This window comes from Scyliorhinus canicula, chromosome 21 (assembly GCF_902713615.1).
Source record: "Scyliorhinus canicula chromosome 21, sScyCan1.1, whole genome shotgun sequence".
NCBI classification, from domain to species: Eukaryota; Metazoa; Chordata; class Chondrichthyes; order Carcharhiniformes; family Scyliorhinidae; genus Scyliorhinus; species Scyliorhinus canicula.
The window spans coordinates 62,765,116-62,786,993 of record NC_052166.1 but is presented as its reverse complement, the minus strand read 5'-3'; the positions used below and the strand labels follow the sequence as shown (position 1 = coordinate 62,786,993).

The following is a 21,878-nucleotide window of genomic DNA, read 5'->3' as shown; positions in this document are numbered from 1 at the left end:
GTTGGGGGGAATGGGCAGGAGAGAGTGGTTGAGGAGTTGGGGGGAATGGGCAGGAGAAGAGTGGTGAGGAGTTGGGAATGGGCAGGAAGATCGGTGAAGGAGTTGGTATGGGCAGGAAGAGTTGGGAGTTGGGGAATGGGCCAAGGAAGAGAGTGTTTGAGGGAGTGGGAATGGATGCTGAGAGTGTTGCGGAGTTGGGAATGGGCAGGAGAGAGTGTTGAGGAGTTGGGAATGGATGCTGAGAGTGTTGAGGAGTTGGGAATGGGCAGGAGAGAGTGCTGAGGAGTTGGGAATGGATGCTGAGAGTGTTGAGGAGTTGGGAATGGGCAGGAGAGAGTGTTGAGGAGTTGGGGAGAAGGCATGAATGTGTGTTGAGGAGTTGGGGGGTGGTGATGCTGTGTGTGTGTGGGGGGGGGGGGGGGAGGCGGGGGGACTTCGGTGGGGTAGGGGGGTGGTAGGTAGCGATAGGGTAGTTAACCTGAATGGTAAGATTGTAATAATGTTCCTGGTCTAATGAGCCACAGGCCTGAACTGATATTAGTTCAAATCCCCACCATGTCAGGCAGGCATACTTAAATTTGATTCATTAATAAATTTAGAATAAAATGCTCATCTCAGCATTAATGATCATGAGACTAATGGATTGTAGCAAAGAACCCATCTGGCAGATTAATGCCCTTCAGTGAAGGAAATCTGCCATCTGTCCGACATGTGACTTCAGATCCAAAGAAAAGTTGTTTTTTCCTCACTGCCTCTGCATTGCCTGGCATCAATAGCCGGGTGTTTCTCAAAGCCTGCAGCACCGAGAACGACCCCGCTATTAAAGGCGGCTTTGTTTTTTTTGGGGGTCCCTGCGGGGAGCACCCCACCGAGGCCGCACTTACATTCATTTCCTGCACTGACGGGCTCAGCTCTTTAGTACAGGAAGAGATCGGGGCGCCATCTTTAAATCCTGTACTCGATGTCTCGACTCCCTAATGCGGCCTGCAGCCCCCACCCCCTCCGATCCAACTTACCAATTAGAGGATTCTTGAGCCCACCTCACCGCATCTCATAAGGCAGGGAACCCCCGGACCCGATCCCCAGCATGGGCAAGCTGGCACTCAGGCACCTTGACACCGCCAGCCTGTTACCCGTTGATGAACTCTCAGTGAACTGCAGGCTAACTCTGGACAAGGGTATTTATACAGCAGCACTAGGGGGAGGAGTCATGGACGGAGCCAAGGGTGGAGCCCTGTACAAGCTCCTGAGCACTCCCAGAGCTACTCCCCCTAGTGGTCGGATAACGCTACTGCGCTTACAAAGACATATTTTGATTTATCATGTTACGTTCACCACAGTTGGCATCGGGGTGGCAGGGTACCAGAGCCTGACCAACCTGGGGGCCTCCGATCACGACATCTCGTGAGATGGGTGGGGCGGGGGAGAAGATGAAGAATCTTTATATACACACGTTCATGAGCTGAGGACATCACAGAGCACTTCACAGCCAATGATATTTTGTGAACCTCAGTCAACGAAACAGCCAATTTGTGCACAGCAAGTGTCCAAACACAGCAGAGGGTCAAAGACCAGATAATCTGCTTTCAGTGATGTTTGGTTGATGGATAAACATTGGCTCGGACATGAGAGAAGTGCTCTTCACGGGATCTTTTACGTTCACCTGAAAGATCCGAATTTGTTCAAGATCTCTGACTGAAAGCCTCTGAAGGAGTGAGGGATGGGGAGGGCTGGAACCCATCACCTTCCAAAGCAAGAGGCAAGTGGGGTTACTCACTGAGCCACAGGTGCCAGCACACACCCTTAACAATGTAGGAAATACTTAGTCAGAGTACAGTAGTGAGTGGTCTCGGTAAGGGGATTTGTGATGAAAATATTCCATCGTTAATATCCGTGAGGAGTACTAAAAGGAAGAGAGAGGAAATAATAGTCTGCACAGAATTAATTGGCATGGCTTTCTGTTACACTCAATTAGTATTTTAAGAGGATGAGGGTAACTTATGTTGCTTTTTAATACCCAGTCGCTTCAATGTGGCATAAATAAGCCAGAACTAATTGCTACTGAACTCTCTATAAGGGGTTTGAGAACTTGCCAATGTCTGCCAGCCATTATGAGTTTAGTGGACGACAATATCCTTTGGCAATGTTTCACATTGTGCATTAAGGGCCTCTTCAGTGGCACTTTTCACTGGGATTGTTGGCATCCTTTTTTTCCATTAAGGGAGATTGATTCAGAGGCTTTATCTGCTGTTCAGAGTGCTTGGTTTGACACTGATACAAATTAATAGTAAGGTAGGGTAAGAACGTTGAAGCAGGAGCAGTTGATACTAGAAACAAAAGGTCACACCAATCAGTAAAGATTGAAGAGGCTGGGACTGTTTTCTTTAGAATAAAGAAGACTGGAGGGTGACCACATAGAGGTCATTAAGATTATTAAAAGGTTTGAAAGGGTAAATGGAGAGCAAATATGTTCACATGTGGGTGACACCAGAACTGGGAGGGGGAGGAGATATTCATTAATAAATCCAATAGGGAATTCGGGAGAAAATTATGTGCCACGGAATGTTTCTTTTTTATTCATTCAAGGGATGTAGGCTTCGCTGGCTAGACCAGCATGCTTTGCCCATTGCCCATCCCAAATTGCCCTTGAGAAGATGGTGACGAGCTGTTTTCTTGAACCACTGCATCCAAATAGTGTAGGTGCACCCACAGTGCTGTTAGGGAGGGCGTTCTAGGATTTTGATAGTGAAGAAACGGCGATAGATTTCCAAATCGGATGGTGGGTGATTTGGAGGGGATCTTGCAGCTGGTGGTCTTCCCATGTGTCTGCTGCCCTTGTCCTTCTAGGTGGTAATGGTCATCAGTTTGGAAGATGCTGTCAAAGGAACCTTGGTTCCTGCAGTGAATCTTGATAGAATGTGGAACTTACTACCCCTGATAGTGTTGGAGATGAATAGTACAGATGCATTTAAAGGAAATCTAGATAAAGACATAAGAGGCCAAGGGATAAGAGGGTTTGCTGATGGGTTATATGGAGGATTGGGAGGAGAAAATGTCTGGCATGTGGCTGAATAACCTGGTGCTCTATTGCAAATAGTTTGTAACTTTCCAGGCGGAGGGCATTCAGCCCCTCCAAGGCTGCTCTGCCATTCAATTAGATTACAGCTGATCAGGACCTTGACTCTGTTCCCTTACCCCACAGGTTTATCAATTTCCCTTTTGATATGTTAATTTGACTCCCAACCTTATTTTGCAGGAGAGAGAGTTCCAGGTTCCCATCATTTCTTTGTGCGAGGATGAAGCCCCTGCTATCTTTTTCGGAGGATTACAGAGACATGATAAAGTTTGGTGACGTTTCCTGGAGGAATCTCTGAGAGTTGCTGACCTGCAGCTCTCGAGTGCCTCACGTTTTTATTCTTTAATGGGATGTGGGTGCCATTGGCAAGGTTAGCATTTATTGCCCATCCTGAATTTCCCTTGTACCAAGTGGCTTGCTCAGCCATTCCAGAGGGCAGTTAGAAGTCAGCCATATTTTTGCGGGTCTGGAGTCACTTGTCGGCCAGACAGGGTTAAGGTGGCTGATTTCCTTCCCCAAAGAACAACCAGCTTGCAGCAGTTGTTGATTGTTATGGGTCACCGTTACTGAGACTGGCGTTATATTCCAGATGTTATTAATTGAATTTAAATTCCACCAGCTGCCGTGGTGGATTTCAACTCGCGTCCCCAGTGCATTAGCCCCGGCCTCTGGAATTCTAGTCCACTGACATTCCCAGTGATATTCCCACAATGTCAACTCCTCCCTGCAAATGCCAAAAGGTGTTTTGAAGTACACGCAACTGCCTGTTTCGTATTTTCAAATTCTAAGACTTGCCCATTGGCCACGAACCCCTGGGCTGGTGTGCAGTCAATTCCAGCCCCGCTTGACCCAAAGCCACAACACAAGTGAAATTAGATGTTTTTTTTAAATACCTGAAGACCTCGGCTGAGCCCAAAAAACTGTAGTCACCAGGTTTGTAATTTTAACACAAGTAACCTTTTATTATGTACTGAACAAAATATGTAACTGATTATCTAATACCCCTTTCCAAACCCCCCCTCCCCCCCCCCCCCCCCCCCCCCCGCCCTCCCCCACACTCTCTCTCTCTGCATATATATATAAAATAAACACACATACAAAGACACACAACACAGATGGGAAAGAGTGGTTGAGAGGTAAAGAAAATGCGAATAAAAATAAAAGGATAAAAGATCTCTGATGCACTGGGATGGCTTCCAGTTAATGTCTTTCGGGAGTTCAAGCTTCTGTTTCAGTACTTCTTCCTTCCAGGCTTGAGATGGTTTTCTCTGGCAAGGTTGTCTACTTCTCTTTAGATTCAAGATCATTTCAAGTTTACAGCAAAAATGTGCCAGGAACTCACTAGTTTTAGAACCAGTTCTTTACTTCAGCGAGAGAGAGAGAGACTGTTCCTTTCACTTCCAAGGTCTAAACACTTCTGCCCAACTTTCTCAGAAAGTATCATGCAGGAATCAATCACTGACTGATATCAGGCAGAACACTGTCCCTAGCCAGCCCACCGGTTGCCAGCAACTAATCAAACCCACTTTGTTCAAAGCTGGTTCCTAAGATCCACTTGGCAGCGACAAGTCTGTGTCTCCTCTCCAAAATACAAGACCGAGGTACACACTATCCCGACAAGCAGGCTGCTTCAGCTTGAGTCCTCTGCTTCAAGGCACATTCTGGCTGAATGTGGCGCAGTGGTTAGCACTGGGACTGCGGCACAGAGGACCCGGTTCGAATCCCAGTCCTGTGTCACTGTCCGTGTGGAGTTTGCACATTCACCCTGTGTCTGCGTGGGTTTCACCCCCCACAACCCAAAGAAGTGCAGGTTAGGTGGATTGGGCACGCTAAATTTCCCCCATAATTGGAAAAATAAATATGATTGGGTACTCTAAATTTATTTTTTAAAAAGGCACATTCCGATTCTGGATCCACGGCCCAAAAATAATAAAAGAAAAGAAAATTGGGACAAAGGAAATCAACGGGTAGAACTTTTACACAGTTTAAAACAGAAGTGGGTTTTAAAAATTAATTTGCATTAATTTTGATTTCAACTTTTGCACATTTGTCAGTAAAAATAGTGAGGTATTTTTCAGACTTGTGGCGAGAGTCAGGTCAGATATTTTAAACTTCCACGTGGCTCCCAAAGTGTGAGTTTGACTTCGAAGCGCAGGCACCCTCCTGGCTTTGTAAAAGACATTTGCTGCCCCCGGGGGCCAATGATTTTAGATCCTGTCAAACATTGAAGACGCCATTCAGGCAGATGGTCAGTCCCAGTGGGAAAGGTCAGGTTAAATGTCCCTTCAGATGCCACAATCCATTTCTTTAACTCTTAACCACCCAATGAAGGAAACAAGGCAGTGGGGCAGAGGGGGGTGGGGGGGGGGGGGGGTGGTGATGTGATCTCCCATTGGAATGTTTCCTTGCATACAATTACAGAGCATTACACTGTGACTTCAGCACAGAAACAGGCCATTCAGAGCAAAAGGATTACAGTGGGTACTTCTACTCTGTGTGAGATTCTTCTCATCTCTCTTCATCTAACCCTGTCAGCATTTCCCTCCATTCCATTTTCCCTCACTTTTTTATCCAACTTCCCCTCAACTCCCCCTTGAGGGGGAGGTTGCCTTTGATGAGACCGGAAGATCCCGCCAGCGGAAAAAGCCGGAAAATCCCACCCGTAGAAACATCTTTGAGCCCGATCTGCGTCATAATTTTTAAAAACCTCTGTTATCACCTTCTCTTTTCCAGAGAAAAGAGCCCTCACGCATTCAACCTTTCTTGATCAGTATTTCCTCTCCGTTCCGGTATCATCCATTGAATTAGTTTTGTACCTTTGCCGGCGTCGCTATATCCTTTTTATGATACGGAGACCAGAATTGTTAGTTTTCCAAATGTGGTCGAACTAAGGTACTGCAGAAGTTTACCAAAGCTGCTCTGGATATCGATTATGGGCGCAATTTAACGCGATAAAAGAGTCCCGTTTTGGGCACGTTTTAGGGCCTGGTTATCGGCGCCTCAGTGCCAAGACCCCATTCTCAAACGGAACTCTTTTTTTTACCTCGACAAGGAACGACCTGCTGAGGCCGCACCTATCTTCATTTTTAAATGCCTCCTCGATCTCTGGACCCGTTAGGGGGTCCTCAAGCCCTCCCTCAGCCCACCTCATAAGGGCAGAGTGCTCCCAGACCCTGGCAGTGCCAACCTCACATGTGGGTGGCACTGACAGGGTGCCCAAGTGGCAGTGCCAAGGTGCCAGGCTGGCAGTGCCATGGTGCCCAGGTGCCAGCAGAGTGCCAGGGTAACACCCTGCCAGAGCCCGACCACCCAGGGGGCCTCCAATGGCCTAGGAGACGCCCTCAGTTGTCGTTACGCATGGTCCACGTATGTGTGGCGAGGTCTCCCAGGCATGAACATTCAATCCCGGGCCTTGGGAGAATCCAGGGCAGACATATTTAAGTGATTCTAACTGCTCATGTAAATATGCAAATTTGGATCCCGCCCACTGAGGGCAAAGTCCAGATAGTGATGTCTCGCGAGATTTCATTACATCTCATTAGATCTCGCAAGGCGTTCCGAGCATGCTAATGTCGCGAGAGGCCTCTCGGGAGATTTAACTTCCTCACCGCGTCACCGGGTTGGGGGCGATGAGGCTGTTTGAGGGAGCCCTATATCTATTATGAATGAACATTAAAGCTTTGTTGGCATTTTTGTGGCCTTGTTAACCCATGTTGCTACGTCTAATCATTTGTGATCACTCAATTCCTTTGCTCCTCTACTCCATTTACACTTTCATATCCAAGCAAAATGTTGCCGTTTCAGTTTTCCTCCCTTACACTTGCGTCTGTTGAAACTAATTTGCCATTTGTACATGCCTGTGATGCACAGGTCACTGTACTGGCTCGGCCCGAACCTATAGAAGCATCAGCTATGCTCAGTGGGTAGCACACCATCTGCGAAGTGGAAAATTGTGGCTTTAAATCCTGTTCCAATGGCTTTGATGCATAACCTACAATGGTACTCCAGTGCGGTAACTGGGGAAGTTACTGTCTTTCAGATGAGAATTAAATCATTGCCCTGTCAACCGTTTTAGGTAACTGTAAAAAATATCAAAATGTTATATTTGAGAAAGAGCAGGGACTGCTCCCCTGTGTTCTCCCCAAACTTTGTCCCCTCTACAAATGTCACTGTCCAGATTATCTGGTCATTATCCCTGGGGATAGGGTGGAAGTAAGGGCTTAAGTGGGTCGGTGCAGACTCGATGGGCCGAATGGCCTCCTTCTGCACTGTATGTTCTATGTATTTGTTCTTATTATCACATTGCTGTTTGTTGGAGTTTGCTGTGTGTAAATTGGCTGCTGTGTTTTCTACACTACAACTTCAAGAGATGCTTGGAACATCATGAGGCCGTGAAAGGAGATATATAAATGCATGTTCTTTATTTACTGTAGACAATGAGGATCCGGGTTTGATGTGTCTCTTGCTAACTCGGGGTGCCACAGATGGCTCTTTAATCATAAATCTGACTGTGATTACTGAGCTCAGCACAGAGCAGCATTCAATGAGGGATCATCTCAATCTGTGGGTGTGTTACCTGACGTATTCTTCCATTCCTTGCAATTCTCTTCTGTGTTCTCCCCTAATTAGATAATTGGAATGACGAGGAATGCTCACACTCACCCATATCTAACAAACTCTTTGGCTCTCTCAAAGCAGTGACCTTGGCTGCACATGGCCCTTTGGATGAGCAGAGTCAAGGGCAACAGAATATGGTAAGCATAATTGTGAGTCATGTAGGAATTTCAGATATATATTGTATTATATGTATTTTGTGCAGCAAGGGTTAAAAGCCTAAATTTCCAATGTGTGTGTATGACTGCTGCAGTAATGCTTTTATCAAAATAAAATCCTATTTCTTTTTGGCTTAAAAGGGTACAATTAAAGCATCATAAAAGTAAGATCATAATAATTTCTAACCATGGATATTGTTTACCTGAAGTTGGGCAAATGGAATCTTGTTTATATAAAGAAGGCTACCTGGGGAGTAGATATTTAGAGTCATTGTGTTTAGCTTTAGTAAGATGTAGTTGATGGGAGGAGTCAGGAGCTGAAGTAGTCAGGTGTTGAGTTTCAGTTGAGTTGAAAATTTTACTCTGGACAGACCAGCAGTTTCTCTCAAAGCAGTTTACTTAAAAAAAAGACACTTTGCCTGTGAACAGAACAGCAGTTTCTTAAAAGGCTGGTAGGTTAAACAGTAGTTTGACACAGGCAAGAATCTGCAAACTGGCTTCCTGAAGAATCTCTCTCTCGTGGCAGCTTATCCAAGTCATCTCTTTATAGCAAGTATTCCTGGGTTGGCTAACTGTATTTGAAAGTGAATTTTGACCTGAGATGGGTTTTGCTTGAGTGGAGATAAAAGACAGCAGTTAGGATTTAGTGTTTCATTGTCATTGTTAAGCCTTGTTTAACTGGTAATTGTAACCTATTTTCTTTACGATGTTAAAGTTATAATACTTTGTTGTATTAAAGTTTGTTTTAATGTACCATATTCTTATTTCTGCATTCAATCAATTCTGGAGCGCAAGTTAAAATAAAATATTGGGGTCAGGTCCGGGATAATAGTAATATCGCAGCTGGTGGTTTATAAATAATTGTCTTCATTAAATAAGATGGTTGACTCTCGGGTGTCAGTCAGTGAATCACCCTCTGTGTGGCCTTTCAGACCAAGGTCGTCTGCTTCAACTCTTGGTGCACTTGAATGACTGAGGAAAGAAAAATACATCAGCTTACACATCTTCTCCTGACAGTCTTCCAGTCATCCCTGCTGGAAAAGGCTTGTGTGACTGTTGAGTGAGGATGAGAGCAATTTTATTTATTTCTTCCACACATTCCCCCCCCCCCCCCCCCCCCCCCCCCCAAACCTTCACCCCCACTTTGGCCAATAGCCCCGTTTCCAGGTACACATCTGGGAATAGGGAATGTCACCTACAGGTGATTGAACCTTCAAAGTAATAAAAGTGAAGGATGGGGGGGGGGGGGGGGGGGGGGAAAGAGATAAAGTGGACACTCCAAAGATTAATGGACTGGAATTTTATCTGATCGTTTCATAAATTAGGAGTTCATAGTTTCAGTAAATGCCCAACTACAAATGTTGAAAGTATTTCCTGACATTCAGTGAAAACAGATCTGTTGATGTACAGTTCATTAGTCATGTTCCCGCGCTGGCTGAGGTTATTCGTAAAGGCCCCGTCTTCTCAACCTTGCCTGAGATGTGGTGATCCTCAGGTTAAATCGCCACCCGCCTGTAGTCATCTGGGACTATGCCGACTTTTACTCGTCATGTTTTACACAGAATAAGTAAAACACTAATCAAATCCAATAAAACAGAGCTGACCAATTCTCATGCAATGTCGAAATGTGCAGAGTTCATTAATAATCAAGACTTCACTGGCACTGTGAGGCAAGCAGTAGTGCTAACCACTTGGGGTGCCACCCGACATGATGGCAAACCACTTGGGGTTAGAATGTGACTGAACTGTGCCACACTGGCCAACTGATCTCTGCCTGTAGGATTCAGTTCTGTGTTTCAAAGCTTGCGGCTCAAGTGAGAATTATTTATATTTGGCTTCACCCCACTATAGGAACCTCCCGCTGAAGGTTTGGAGCAGATGGCCACAATTGTTCTGAAACCTTCTGAACAGTCAGCGGCGGAGGTGGCTGAGATTCGATCAGAGCAATGTTCACTTTCCACTGGTAAGAGGGGGAACCTTTCATACTCCAATTTTTCCTTTCTAAATCTCCCTTTTTGTTACCTGCTAACCTTTTCCTCCATTCTCCTGAAGGGATACTGGATCCCTGTTGCCCTGTGGTGCTTTCTTCAGCTTAAGTGGCCATCTTTTGCACGTGTGCCTGCCCATGAATTTAAGCAAGCTATTCTGTCATGAGGGTACGAGCTAGAGTTGCCAACTGCGGTTAAATTTATTCCTGGATGTTTTATCACATTTTTTTTTCTTTTCATGTACTAAATGAGCTGTTTGAGCTACACGCAGAAAAAAATGTTTCACTGTATCTCAATACACGTGACAATAAACCAATCCAATCCCCCCTTTCCAGTCATTAGTCGGTCAACACATCCATTCTCATGAACATTGCCTTCCTACACCAACTGGAAAGCAAAAAGATTAATTACGTAATTGGATGATGCCTGACTGTCAGGCTAACCCTCCCCTCCCCACACACCATTTACAAGATTATAAAAATCCTGTGAAGAAAAATATTCAAAGATAAGTCACAAAAAAAACCTTTTAAATGTCCCGATGATTTTTCTTCAGGGTCGTGCACAGCCATGTCCTGGAGGAGATTCCCATTCCTGGAGACTCCCGGAGTGTTGGCCACCCTCGTGCGATCACTGTGTCTGTCTGTCTTCCCCTCCAGTGCTTCCAAAGCACACGAGCGGCTGAAATAATTTCCGTCTCAGGGGGGAAGAGTCTGGATAGAACTGGATGGGTGAGGACATCATAGAACAGTACAGCACAGAACAGGCCCTTCGGCCCTCAATGTTGTGCCGAGCCATGATCACCCTACTCAAACCCACGTATCCACCCTATACCCGTAACCCAACCACCCCCCCCTTAACCTTACTTTTATTAGGACACTACGGGCAATTTAGCATGGCCAATCCACCTAACCCGCACATCTTTGGACTGTGGGAGGAAACCGGAGCACCCGGAGGAAACCCACGCACACAGGGGGAGGACGTGCAGACTCCACACAGACAGTGACCCAGCCGGGAATCGAACCTGGGACCCTGGAGCTGTGAAGCATTTATGCTAACCACCATGCTACCCTGCGGCATCCTGTGATCCAGTTCAAATCCGAAACTTTGCCTGTTGTACAGTGGGTGTCGGAGCAACATGGCGACTCGGTGGGCAGTGCGCTCTCCTTTTCCATTGGAAGAGGACAACCAACGCATTCATTATTTCAATGCCCTTTCCCTTAGTATCCTGGGATGCAGATTATCAGCCTTTGGGATTTATCAGCCTTCAATCCCATTAATTCCTCCAGCACTATTTTTTAGTCACGCTTATTTCCTTCAATTCCTCCTTCTCACTAGACCCTTGGTTCCATAGCATTTTTGGGAAGTTATTTGTGTCGTCTTCTGGGAAGACAGAACTGAAGTTGTTGTTTAATTGGTCTGCCATTTCCTGGTTCTCTATTACATATTTCCCTGTTTTGGACTGCAAGACATGTGTCTTCACTATTTCCTTTCCTTTTTACATACTTATAGAAGCTTTTACAGTCTAATTATATGTTACTGACAAGGTTACTCTCATAAATATAATTTTTTGATCTTTCACTGGACATGAGCATCGCTGGCTGGGCCAAGCATTTTTATAGCTCAGCACTAATTACCCTTAAAAAGATGGTGGTGAGCCATTGTCTTGAACCCCTGCAGTTCATGTGATGTAGGTACACCCACAATGCTGCTAGGAAGGGAGTACCAGGATGTTGCCCCAGCGACAGTGATTGAACGGCAATATATTTCCAATTCAGGATGGTGTGTAGCTTGGAGGGTAACTTCCAGGTTATAGTGTTGCCAGTCATCTGCTGCCCTTGTCTTTCTAGATTTGGAAGGTGCCACTGAAGGTGGCTTAGTGAGTTGATGTATCTTATAGATTGTGCACACTGTGAAATGAAAAATGAAAATTGCTTATTGTCACGAGTAGGCTTCAATGAAGTTACTGTGAAAAGCTCCTAGTCGCCACATTCCGGCGCCTGTTCGGGGAGGCTGGTACGGGAATCGAACCGTGCTGCTGGCCTGTGGTGGAGAGAGTGAATGTTTGTGAATGGGGTGCCAATCGCGCAGGTTGTTTTGTCATAGGGGGATCAGGGGTTATGGGGAGAAGGCAGGAGAATGGGGATGAGAAACATATGAGCCATGATTGAATGGTGGAGCAGAGCCGTTGGGCCGAATGGCCTAATTCTGCTTCTATGTTTTGTCTTATGGTCATAGATGGTGTTGAGCTTCTTGAGTGTCCATGGAGCTGCACTCATCCAGGCAAGTGGAACATATTCCACCAGATGTTTGCCATAGCCACAGTTTGCCATAGCCACAGTATCTGAGGGATGAGTCCTCACTCCTAGTTCCAAACCATTGCATTCAGTGGGGCTTTTCATTAACCAGACAACAAACTGGTTGGTATTTTTCATTCCAGAGCCACCCCTGGAACCAGCCACGGGGGAAAACCGCAGCTCTCCACTAAGGCGTGAAGTGGCAAGGCGTAAAGCAATGATGTACAACTTACGGAGTGAGCAGAAGAGGCAGCGGAGGGAAAAATTAAAGATGGAGGAAGCTGAGCTGTGTAGACAGCTGGAGGTTTGTAATGAATCTGCTACCCCAGAGTGCGGTGGATGCCGGGACAGTGAGTAAATTTAAGGAGGAGTTAGACAGATTTTTAACTGGTAATGGGTTGAAGGGTTATGGAGACGAGCAGGACGGTAGAGTTGGGATCGGCCATGATCACATTGAGGGTGTTAGGCTCGGGAGGCTAAATTGCCGACTCCCGCTCCTAGGTCATGTGTTCTAGGGAGGAGATTCTCTGGCTGATTTCGCAATCCAGCTCTTGGTCTGTAACATTGTAGGTAGCAGATGAGGAACATATCAGCCATGATAGAATGGCGGAGCAGACTCGATGGGCCGAATAGCCTAATTCTGCTCCTATATCTTATGAACTGATGAACTTATGACCTTCTGTACATCACTGGGAGCTACATGTAAGGAAATGTTGGAGTCGTGATGATCACTGCATTTGTAATTCAGAGGCCCAAACTAATAGTCCGATGACATGAGCATGATTATACTGGCCATGTCCCGGCGGAATCGGGGTGGGATATTGCTGGTAAATCCCTTTAGAATCCTCTTCCGGGATTCCCGACAGTCGTTACGCCTCGCAAGATCTACCGAGATCTCATGATCCACTTGCCTGGATGAGTGCAGCTCATCGCTATCTGGATCCCACCCACAATGTGCGGGACCCAGACTTGCAGAGTGGTGAGTATAAGAGCGGGCTTAACTCTGCCGACACTAGATCTAAATGGCTCCCGAGATCTACAGGCTTCGCCGAGGAGACCCCAGTCGGGCGCCATTTAGCACTGATCACAGCACGGTAGCATAGTGGATAGCATAAATGCTTCACAGCTCCAGGGTCCCAGGTTCGATTCCCGGCTGGGTCACTGTCTGTGCGGAGTCTGCACGTCCTCCCCGTGTGTGCGTGGGTTTGGAGGCTCCTGGGTGATTGGCATCCCGGCAATGCCATTTGAGCACCTTGATGGTGCCACCTGGGTGCCAGCCTGGTACGGCCAGGGGGCACTGCCAGGCTGGCTGGGCAAGATGTCCAGGTGGCATTTTGCTCATGCCAGGTATCAAGCCCTGAGGTGCCCTGCCCATATGAGGTGGTGTGTGGTGGGGGCTCAAGGATCCACCCAACAGGTGAGCTGGGACGTTGGGAGAGTCTGGGGGTCACGCCAGGGAGTGGGGGGAGGGGGGGGTGAGAGACGGCGCTCTGATATCTTCACGAGGAGTGGAGTAGCTCAGTGCAGGAAATGAGACTGAGTGCTGCCTCGGCGGGCCATTACCTACTGTAGCCGAAAATCACAGTACTGCCGTTAGATAGCGGGGTCGTCCCTAGCACTACAAGCCCAGAATGGACTATATTTTTTTGCGTTAGGTTGTTCCTTAGGATTCAAATCCTACCATGGCAGCTGGTGAAATTTAAATTCAATTAATCATCAGAAATTGAATGATGAGCATGAAAAATCATCGTAAAAACCCACCTTAGTCACTAATGTCCTTTAGGGAAGGAAAGCTGCCACCTTTACCTGTTCCGGCTGTCATTAGCCGCCAGACCCACAGCAATTGATTCTTAACTGTCCTCTGAAATGGGGTGGCAAGCCGCTCAGTTCAAAGGCAATTAGGGAACGCCAAAAAACTCTGGCCTTGCCTGCCCCTCCCACATCACATGAAAGAACAGTAGCTGGATTCTCTGTCGGCGGGATTCTCCGCCCCGCCGACATCACACCCACACCCGTGCGATTTCTGGCGGCGTGGGGTGACCCACAACGGGACACCCCATTGGGCGGCTGCCGGATGGAGAATCCCGCTGCTGGCGGGGGCGCACCGTGCTGGAAACACGGGGCTGACGGAGCGGAGAAACCCGACCCATGCTTTTTTAAAATATAAGCATCATGACCGGTTAAAAAGAGAATTTGCCTTTATATAGCACCATTCTTTTCTTCAGGATATTCCAAAGTGCTTCACGGCCAATGAGCTGTTGATATTCACACAATGAATATGGCATTGAAAACAATGAATTATCCACTCATTTTTATTAACGCATTGCAAATCTCACGAGAAATTCAGACGTTTACGTGTTAAGAAAACGGCTGTCACGTAATTTGAGATAAACAACTTTGAATTATTACTGAACCCGGAGCAGTCGAATCTAATCATCAGAAGCCACTCAAACTCTGGGATGAAGAATGTTTGAACTGCCAGTTGAACTCTTGAGTGATGCTGCCTCTCGCTTCTGAAGTCATTCTTGTGTTTGTGTTTTAACCATGTGCCCAGCCTTTTGTGACAGGAACAATTTTTGTCATTTCCGCTGTGTTTGTTTCAGGAGTACGATGCCTTTATCAGCAAGACACAGGCTGAATTGATTTCTGATGCTGACTTCAACCTAATGCGAAAGCCACAAATTAAAAGCCCTGCTGTTTCCCAGTACAAGCCACCAATGATATTCCCTTGGCTGCAAAGGTACAAAGATGACAGGTGGGGGAAAAAAATTCACTGTTACAAATAGATCTTTGCCATCCTTCAAAATGTGGAGGACATTATTAATCGTCAGAGTGGTGCGTGTCATATCGGGTCTATGAAATTGAAATCTGAGCTGCGAGGAGATGAAATGAATGCTCCGCGTTCAGAAAGAGCAATTAAATTGGAGGCCAGAGAGTTCAGGGTTAGTGGTGATGGCAGCAGATGAGGTCCTACTCTCCGACGCAGGGTCCTTGAGAGGAAAGGATGGGAAACATTCAGCTAGCGCTCCTGATCCGGCATTTTTCAGCAAATGGCCTATGGATGGCAGAGTGTGCTCATTGAGGCAAGCTCAGCTTTGATGTCCTGAATGCTGACACTGACTATTGAGCCTGTCGTTCATAGAATTACACAGCACAGAAAGTGGCCTCCAGACATGTACTGATAAACTTGTCTGCCTCTCTCTCTCTCTCTCCTTCAAAAGTTTCCACCTGTTCCCAGTTCTGGCCCATGAACTTGCCTCTTGCTCCCAACTTTCCTCTTGCAAGTGTGGATCTGAAAATCAGAATGTCAGCACCCAAACACCGATTGCATTGCACTAACATTGGCACAGCTGCTTTTTATACAGAGTTGAATTAATTCTCCATAATTAGCCTTTTATAATAATATTTATTATTGTCACAAGGAGGCTTACATTAATACTGCAATGAAGTTACTGTGAAAATCCGCCAGTCGCCACATTCCGGCGCCTGTTTGGGTATACAGAGGGAGAATTCAGAATATCCAATTTACCTAACAGCACATCTTTCGGGACTTGTGGGAGGAAATCAGAGCACCTGGAATAAACCCACGCACGCACGGGGAGAACGTGCAGACTCCGCACAGACTGTGACCCAAGCGGGAATCGAACCCAGGTCCCTGGCGTTGTGAAGCAACAGTGCTAACCACTGTGCTACCGTACGTTTCTTCCCCTTGACCCTTGGATGTAAGTGGGGCACACTACGATAAGCACAGCCAAAAGTAGATGATCTCTCACCATCCAAAGCCACTTTCACTCAGCTGTTTTGACACTCGCCTCGCCTCCCTCTGCATATTTTGCTTTCAGTTAGTGAAATGATAAACAGTATAGAGGCAGGAGAACAAGATGAATCAAACGGAGGAGGTTGAGTGAAGAACCGGAACAATGAGAAATTGGAGGCAACATTTTTTTTTAAAGCTGGAAGAGTCGACCATCTGCCCCCTTGAGCCTGTTTCACCATTGAGCAAGATTATGGCTGAACTTTCCTTGAACTCCACTTTCCTGCCCTTCCTCCATCGCCCTTGTTTCCTTCGTCTCCAAAATCTATTGATCCCAGTCTTGATTATTGAAGCATAGAAACTAGGAGTAGGCCATTCAGCCCTTCGAACCTGCTCCTCAATTCGATATGTTCATGGCCGATCCTCATCGCCATGTTCCCGCTTTCTCCCCATAACCCTTGATGCCATGATGATCTCAAAGTTATCATCTCATCATTCTTGAATGCATTCGGTGACTTGTCCTCCACAGCCTTTTGTGGTAGATAATTCCACAGGTTCACTATCCTTTGAGTGGAGAAATGTTTCCTCATTTCAGTCCTAAATGGTTTACCGTGTATCCCGAGACTGCCCCCTGGTTCTAGATTCCCCAACTAGGGAAAACATCCCCCCCCCCCCCCCCCCCCCCACTGCATCCAGCCTGTCCAACCCTGTTGGAATATGTTGAGAATTCCGAAGCTCCCCAATCTTCTGAGTGAAGAATTCTCTCCTCCCCTTCAGCTGGAAAGGGCTGGCCCCTTATCCTACGATTGTGACCCAATCTTCTAGACTCTTCGCCCGGGGCAAACAGCTTATCGGCATCTACCCTGTCAAGCCCTGTTAGAGTTTTACACATTTCAAATAAGTGAAAACTGAGAAGCAATTAGATAAAAGAAAATAAAGGAGCAAAAAGCATAAGAAATGTTCAAACAGTTTACAGACACCACTCTTGAGTTTGAGGCAGAATCACTTTTGATTCCTCATCCTCTCTGCCTATAGCGTGAAGTACAAAACTCACCACTATTCTTAGAATTCCCCCTATCCCAAAAAGGGTCAATAAGACATTCTAAATGGTGAACAGGGATTCTCACTCCCTGACTCCTATGCAGACTTAGGTGGTGCTATTCGGGTCAGTCTATATTTTCAAGTTATCCCCCGGTGTAATCCATATCTTCATAGAAGATTTTATCTACTTACCACGTAGTAGCATCGATCCTGGGTCCCGTGTTGCTAAGTAAGTAAAGTAGACTTTGTAATAACCACTGTTTCAGGTTAAAACTTTAAGTTATTTTATTATTATATGTTTCCTTTAAAAGATAAAATCACTGTTTTTACAGAACGGCAAAAAGATATTTTCTTTGGATCCTCCTGGTCAGTTGTTAGACCTTCAGGTCTGCCTTGACAATCTCTCTTCTTTAGCTTTTGGTTTTCTCCTGATGGGTTCGCTGTTCTGCTCGGTTTCTGTGTTCTATCCTTCCCATGACCGAGGGCAGTTATGAGAGCTGACTCTGCTGGCTGTTACCGATTTAGGGTTTATATTGCCCTTCTAGCAGTTATTAAGTTTATATGGCATTATCGTAAAGTAACTTTGTTTTGCTCTTGACTGTTCAGTGTACCTTTAGTCTTAATTACTTCTAACATGACTACGTATTCATGTTGAGCATGACTTTAGTTCATCAAACTTTGATTACATTTTTTCCCTTGTAATGTTCAAAAGTGCTTTGATCCTAGAGGGGTATTACATTTGGTTCCTGTCACTTCTAAAGTTGCTTTATTACCAAATAGTGCCCTTAGCTTGTCAGAACTCTGGCCCCGATTTGGGGTTAACCTGTGTACACGTCGTCTCCGGCTTCCCATATTCAACTGGTGTCAGCAGGATTTCACACCTAAACATTTGTCACCCAATTCAACTGAAGAACATAAGAACATAAGAACATAAGAACATAAGAACTAGGAGCAGGAGTAGGCCATCTGGCCCCTCGAGCCTGCTCCGCCAATCAATGAGATCATGGCTGATCTTTTGTGGACTCAGCTCCACTTTCCGGCCCGAACATCATAACCCTTAATCCCTTTATTCTTCAAAAACTATCTATCTTTACATTAAAAACATGTAATGAAGGAGCCTCAACTGCTTCACTGGGCAAGGAATTCCATAGATTCACAACCTTTTGGGTGAAGAAGTTCCTCCTAAACTCAGTCCTAAATCTACTTCCCCTTATTTTGAGGCTATGTCCCCTAGTTCTGCTGTCACCCGCCAGTGGAAACAACCTGCCCGCATCTATCCTATCTATTCCCTTCATAATTTAAATGTTTCTATAAGATCCCCCTCATCCTTCTAATTCCAACGAGTACAGTCCCAGTCTACTCAACCTCTCCTCATAATCCAACCCCTTCAGCTCTGGATTAACCTAGTGAATCTCCTCTGCACACCCTCCAGCGCCAGTACGTCCTTTCTCAAGTAAGGAGACCAAAACTGAACACAATACTCCAGGTGTGGCCGCACTAACACCTTATACAATTGCAACATAACCTCCCTAGTCTTAAACTCCATCCCTCTAGCAATGAAGGACAAAATTCCATTTGCCTTCTTAATCACCTGTTGCACTTGTAAACCAACCTTCTGTGACTCATGCACTAGCACACCCAAGTCTCTCTGAACAGCGGCATGATTTAATATTTTATCGTTTAAATAATAATCCCGTTTGCTGTTATTCCTACCAAAATGGATAACCTCACATTTGTCAACATTGTATTCCATCTGCCAGACCCTAGCCCATTCACTTAACCTATCCAAATCCCTCTGCAGACTTCCAGTATCCTCTGCACTTTTCGCTTTACCACTCATCTTAGTGTCATCTGCAAACTTGGACACATTGCCCTTGGTCCAAATCATCTATGTAAATTGTGAACAATTGTGGGCCCAACACGGATCCCTGAGGGACACCACTAGCTACTGATTGCCAACCAGAGAAACACCCATTTATCCCAACTCTTTGCTTTCTATTAATTAACCAATCCTCTATCCATGCTACTACTTTACCCTTAATGCCATGCATCTTTATCTTATGCAACAACCTTTTGTGTGGCACCTTGTCAAAGGCTTTCTGGAAATCCAGATATACGACATCCATCGGCTCCCCGTTATCTACTGCACTGGTAATGTCCTCAAAAAATTCCACTAAATTAGTTAGGCATGACCTGCCTTTTACGAACCCATGCTGCGTCTGCCCAATGGGACAATTTCTATCCAGATGCCTCGCAATTTCTTCCTTGATGATAGATTCCAGCATCTTCCCTATTACCGAAGTTAAGCTCACTGGCCTATAATTTCCTGCTTTCTGCCTACCTCCTTTTTTAAACAGTGGCGTCACGTTTGCTAATTTCCAATCCACCGGGACCACCCCAGAGTCTAGTGAATTTCGGTAAATTATCACTAGTGCATCTGCACTCTGGGATGCATTCCATCAGGGCCAGGAGACTTGTCTACCTTTAGCCCCATTAGCTTGCCCATCACTCCCTCCTTAGTGATAACAATCCTCTCAAGGTCCTCACCTGTCATAGCCTCATTTCTATCAGGCGCTGGCATGTTATTTGTGTCTTCCACTGTGAAGACCGACCCAAAAAACCTGTTCAGTTCCTCAGCCATTTCCTCATTTCCCATTATTAAAACTCCCTTCTCATCCTCTAAAGGACCAATATTTACCTTAGCCACTCTTTTTTGTCTTATATATTTGTAAAAACTTTTACTGTCTGTTTTATATTCTGAGCAAGTTTACTCTCATACTCTATCTTACTCTTCTTTATAGCTTTTTTAGTAGCTTTCTGTTGCCCCCTAAAGATTTCCCAGTCCTCTAATCTCCCAGCAATCTTTGCCACTTTATATGCTTTTTCCTTCAATTTGATACTCTCCCTTATTTCCTTAGATATCCACGGTCGATTTTCCCTCTTTCTTCCGTCCTTCCTTTTTGTTGGTATAAACCTTTGCTGAGCACTGTGAAAAATCACTTGGAATGTTCTCCACTGTTCCTCAACTGTTCCACCATAAAGTCTTAGCTCCCAGTCTACCTTAGCTAGTTCTTGTCTCATCCCCTTATAATCTCCTTTGTTTAAACACAAAACACTAGTATTTGATTTTACTTTCTCCATCTGTATTTTAAATTCCACCATATTGTGATTGCTCCTTCCGAGAGGATCCCTAACTATGAGATCATGAATCAATCCTGTCTCATTACACAGGACAAGATCTAGGACCGCTTGTTCCCTCGTAGGATCCATTACATACTGCTCTAGGAAACTATCGCGGATACATTCTATAAACTCCTCCTCAAGGTTGCCTTGACCGACCTGGTTAAACCAATCGACATGTAGATTAAAATCCCCCATGATAACTGCTGTACCATTTCTACATGCATCAGTTATTTCTTTGTTTATTGCCTGCCCCACCATATCGTTACTATTTGGTGGCCGATAGACTACTCCTATCAGTGACTTTTTCGCCTTACTATTCCTGATTTCCACCCAAACGGATTCAACCTTATCCTCCATAGCACCGATGTCATCCCTTACTATTGCCCGGATGTCATCCTTAAATAACAGAGCAACACCACCTCCCTTACCATCCACTCTGTCCTTCTGAATAGTTTGATACCCTTGGATATTTAACTCCCAGTCGTGACCATCCTTTAACCATGTTTCAGTAATGGCCACTAAATCATAGTCATTTACGATGATTTGTGCCATCAACTCATTTACTTTATTCCGAATACTACGAGCATTCAGGTAAAGTACACTTATGTTGGTTTTTTTACCTCTGTTTTGAATCTTAACATCTCCAGTTTTATTCCTTTTGTTATTACTGGGCCTATTCACTGAGCTCCCCTCAGTCACTGTACCTTGTACTGTCGCCCTTTTAGATTTTTGACTATGTCTTCTCTGCCTTGCACTTTTCCCCTTACTTCCTTTTGCTTCTGTCCCTGTTTTACTACCTTCCAACTTCCTGCATCGGTTCCCACCTCCCTGCCACATTAGTTTAAACCCTCCCCAACAGCTCTAGAAAACACCCCCCTAGGACATCGGTTCCAGTCCTGCCCAGGTGCAGACCATCCGGTTTGTACTGGTCCCACCTCCCCCAGAACCGGTCCCAATGCCCCAGGAATTTGAATCCCTCCCTCTTGCACCATCTCTCGAGCCACGCATTCATCCTAGCTATCCTGACATTCCTACTCTGACTAGCTCGTGGCACTGGTAGCAATCCTGAGATTACTACCTTTGAGGTCCTACTTTTTAGTTTAACTCCTAACTCCCTGAATTCCGCTTGTAGGACCTCATCCCGTTTTTTACCTATATCGTTGGTGCCTATGTGCACCACGACAGCTGGCTGTTCACCCTCCCCCCCCCCCCCCCCCCCCACCCCCCGCAGAATGTCCTGCAGCCGCTCCAAGACATCCTTGACCCTTGCACCAGGGAGGCAACATACCATCCTGGAGTCACGATTGCGTCCACAGAACCGCCTGTCTATTCCCCTTACGATCGAGTCCCCTATCACTATAGCCCTGCCATTTTTCTTCCTGCCCTGCTGTGCAGCAGAGCCAGCCATGGTGCCATGAACCTTGCTGCTGCTGCCTTCCCCTGGTGAGCCAACTCCCTCAACAGTATCCAAAGCGGTATATCTGTTTTGCAGGGAGATGACCGCAGGGGACACCTGCACTGCCTTCCTACTCTTGCTCTTTCTTTTGGTCACCCATTTTCTATCTCCCTCAGTAACCTTCACCTGCGGTGTGACCAACTCGCTAAACGTGCTATCCACGACCTCCTCAGCATCGCGGATGCTCCAAAGTGAGTCCATCCGCAGCTCCAGAGCCGTCAAGCGGTCTAACAAGAGCTGCAACTGAACACACTTCTTTCACGTGAAGGAGCCAGGGACAGTGGACGTGTCCCTGAGCTCCCACATCGCACACG

At 46.0% G+C, this 21,878-nt stretch overlaps 1 protein-coding gene across 4 annotated transcripts in view; it reads left to right on the top strand.

Moving 5' to 3' along the window:
• The window catches only part of LOC119955771, a 168,717-nt gene that overhangs the window by 126,320 nt on the left and 20,519 nt on the right, over nt 1-21,878 (top strand). For 3 of the 4 annotated variants that reach the window (XM_038782306.1, XM_038782305.1, XM_038782304.1), the window contains exons 25-28: nt 7,706-7,830; nt 9,700-9,811; nt 12,274-12,434; nt 14,734-14,885. In XM_038782306.1, coding sequence (XP_038638234.1) covers nt 7,706-7,830; nt 9,700-9,811; nt 12,274-12,434; nt 14,734-14,885 — 550 coding nt within the window. The remainder of the gene's footprint in view (nt 1-7,705; nt 7,831-9,699; nt 9,812-12,273; nt 12,435-14,733; nt 14,886-21,878) is intronic. The other variant, XM_038782303.1, reaches the window with a different exon arrangement.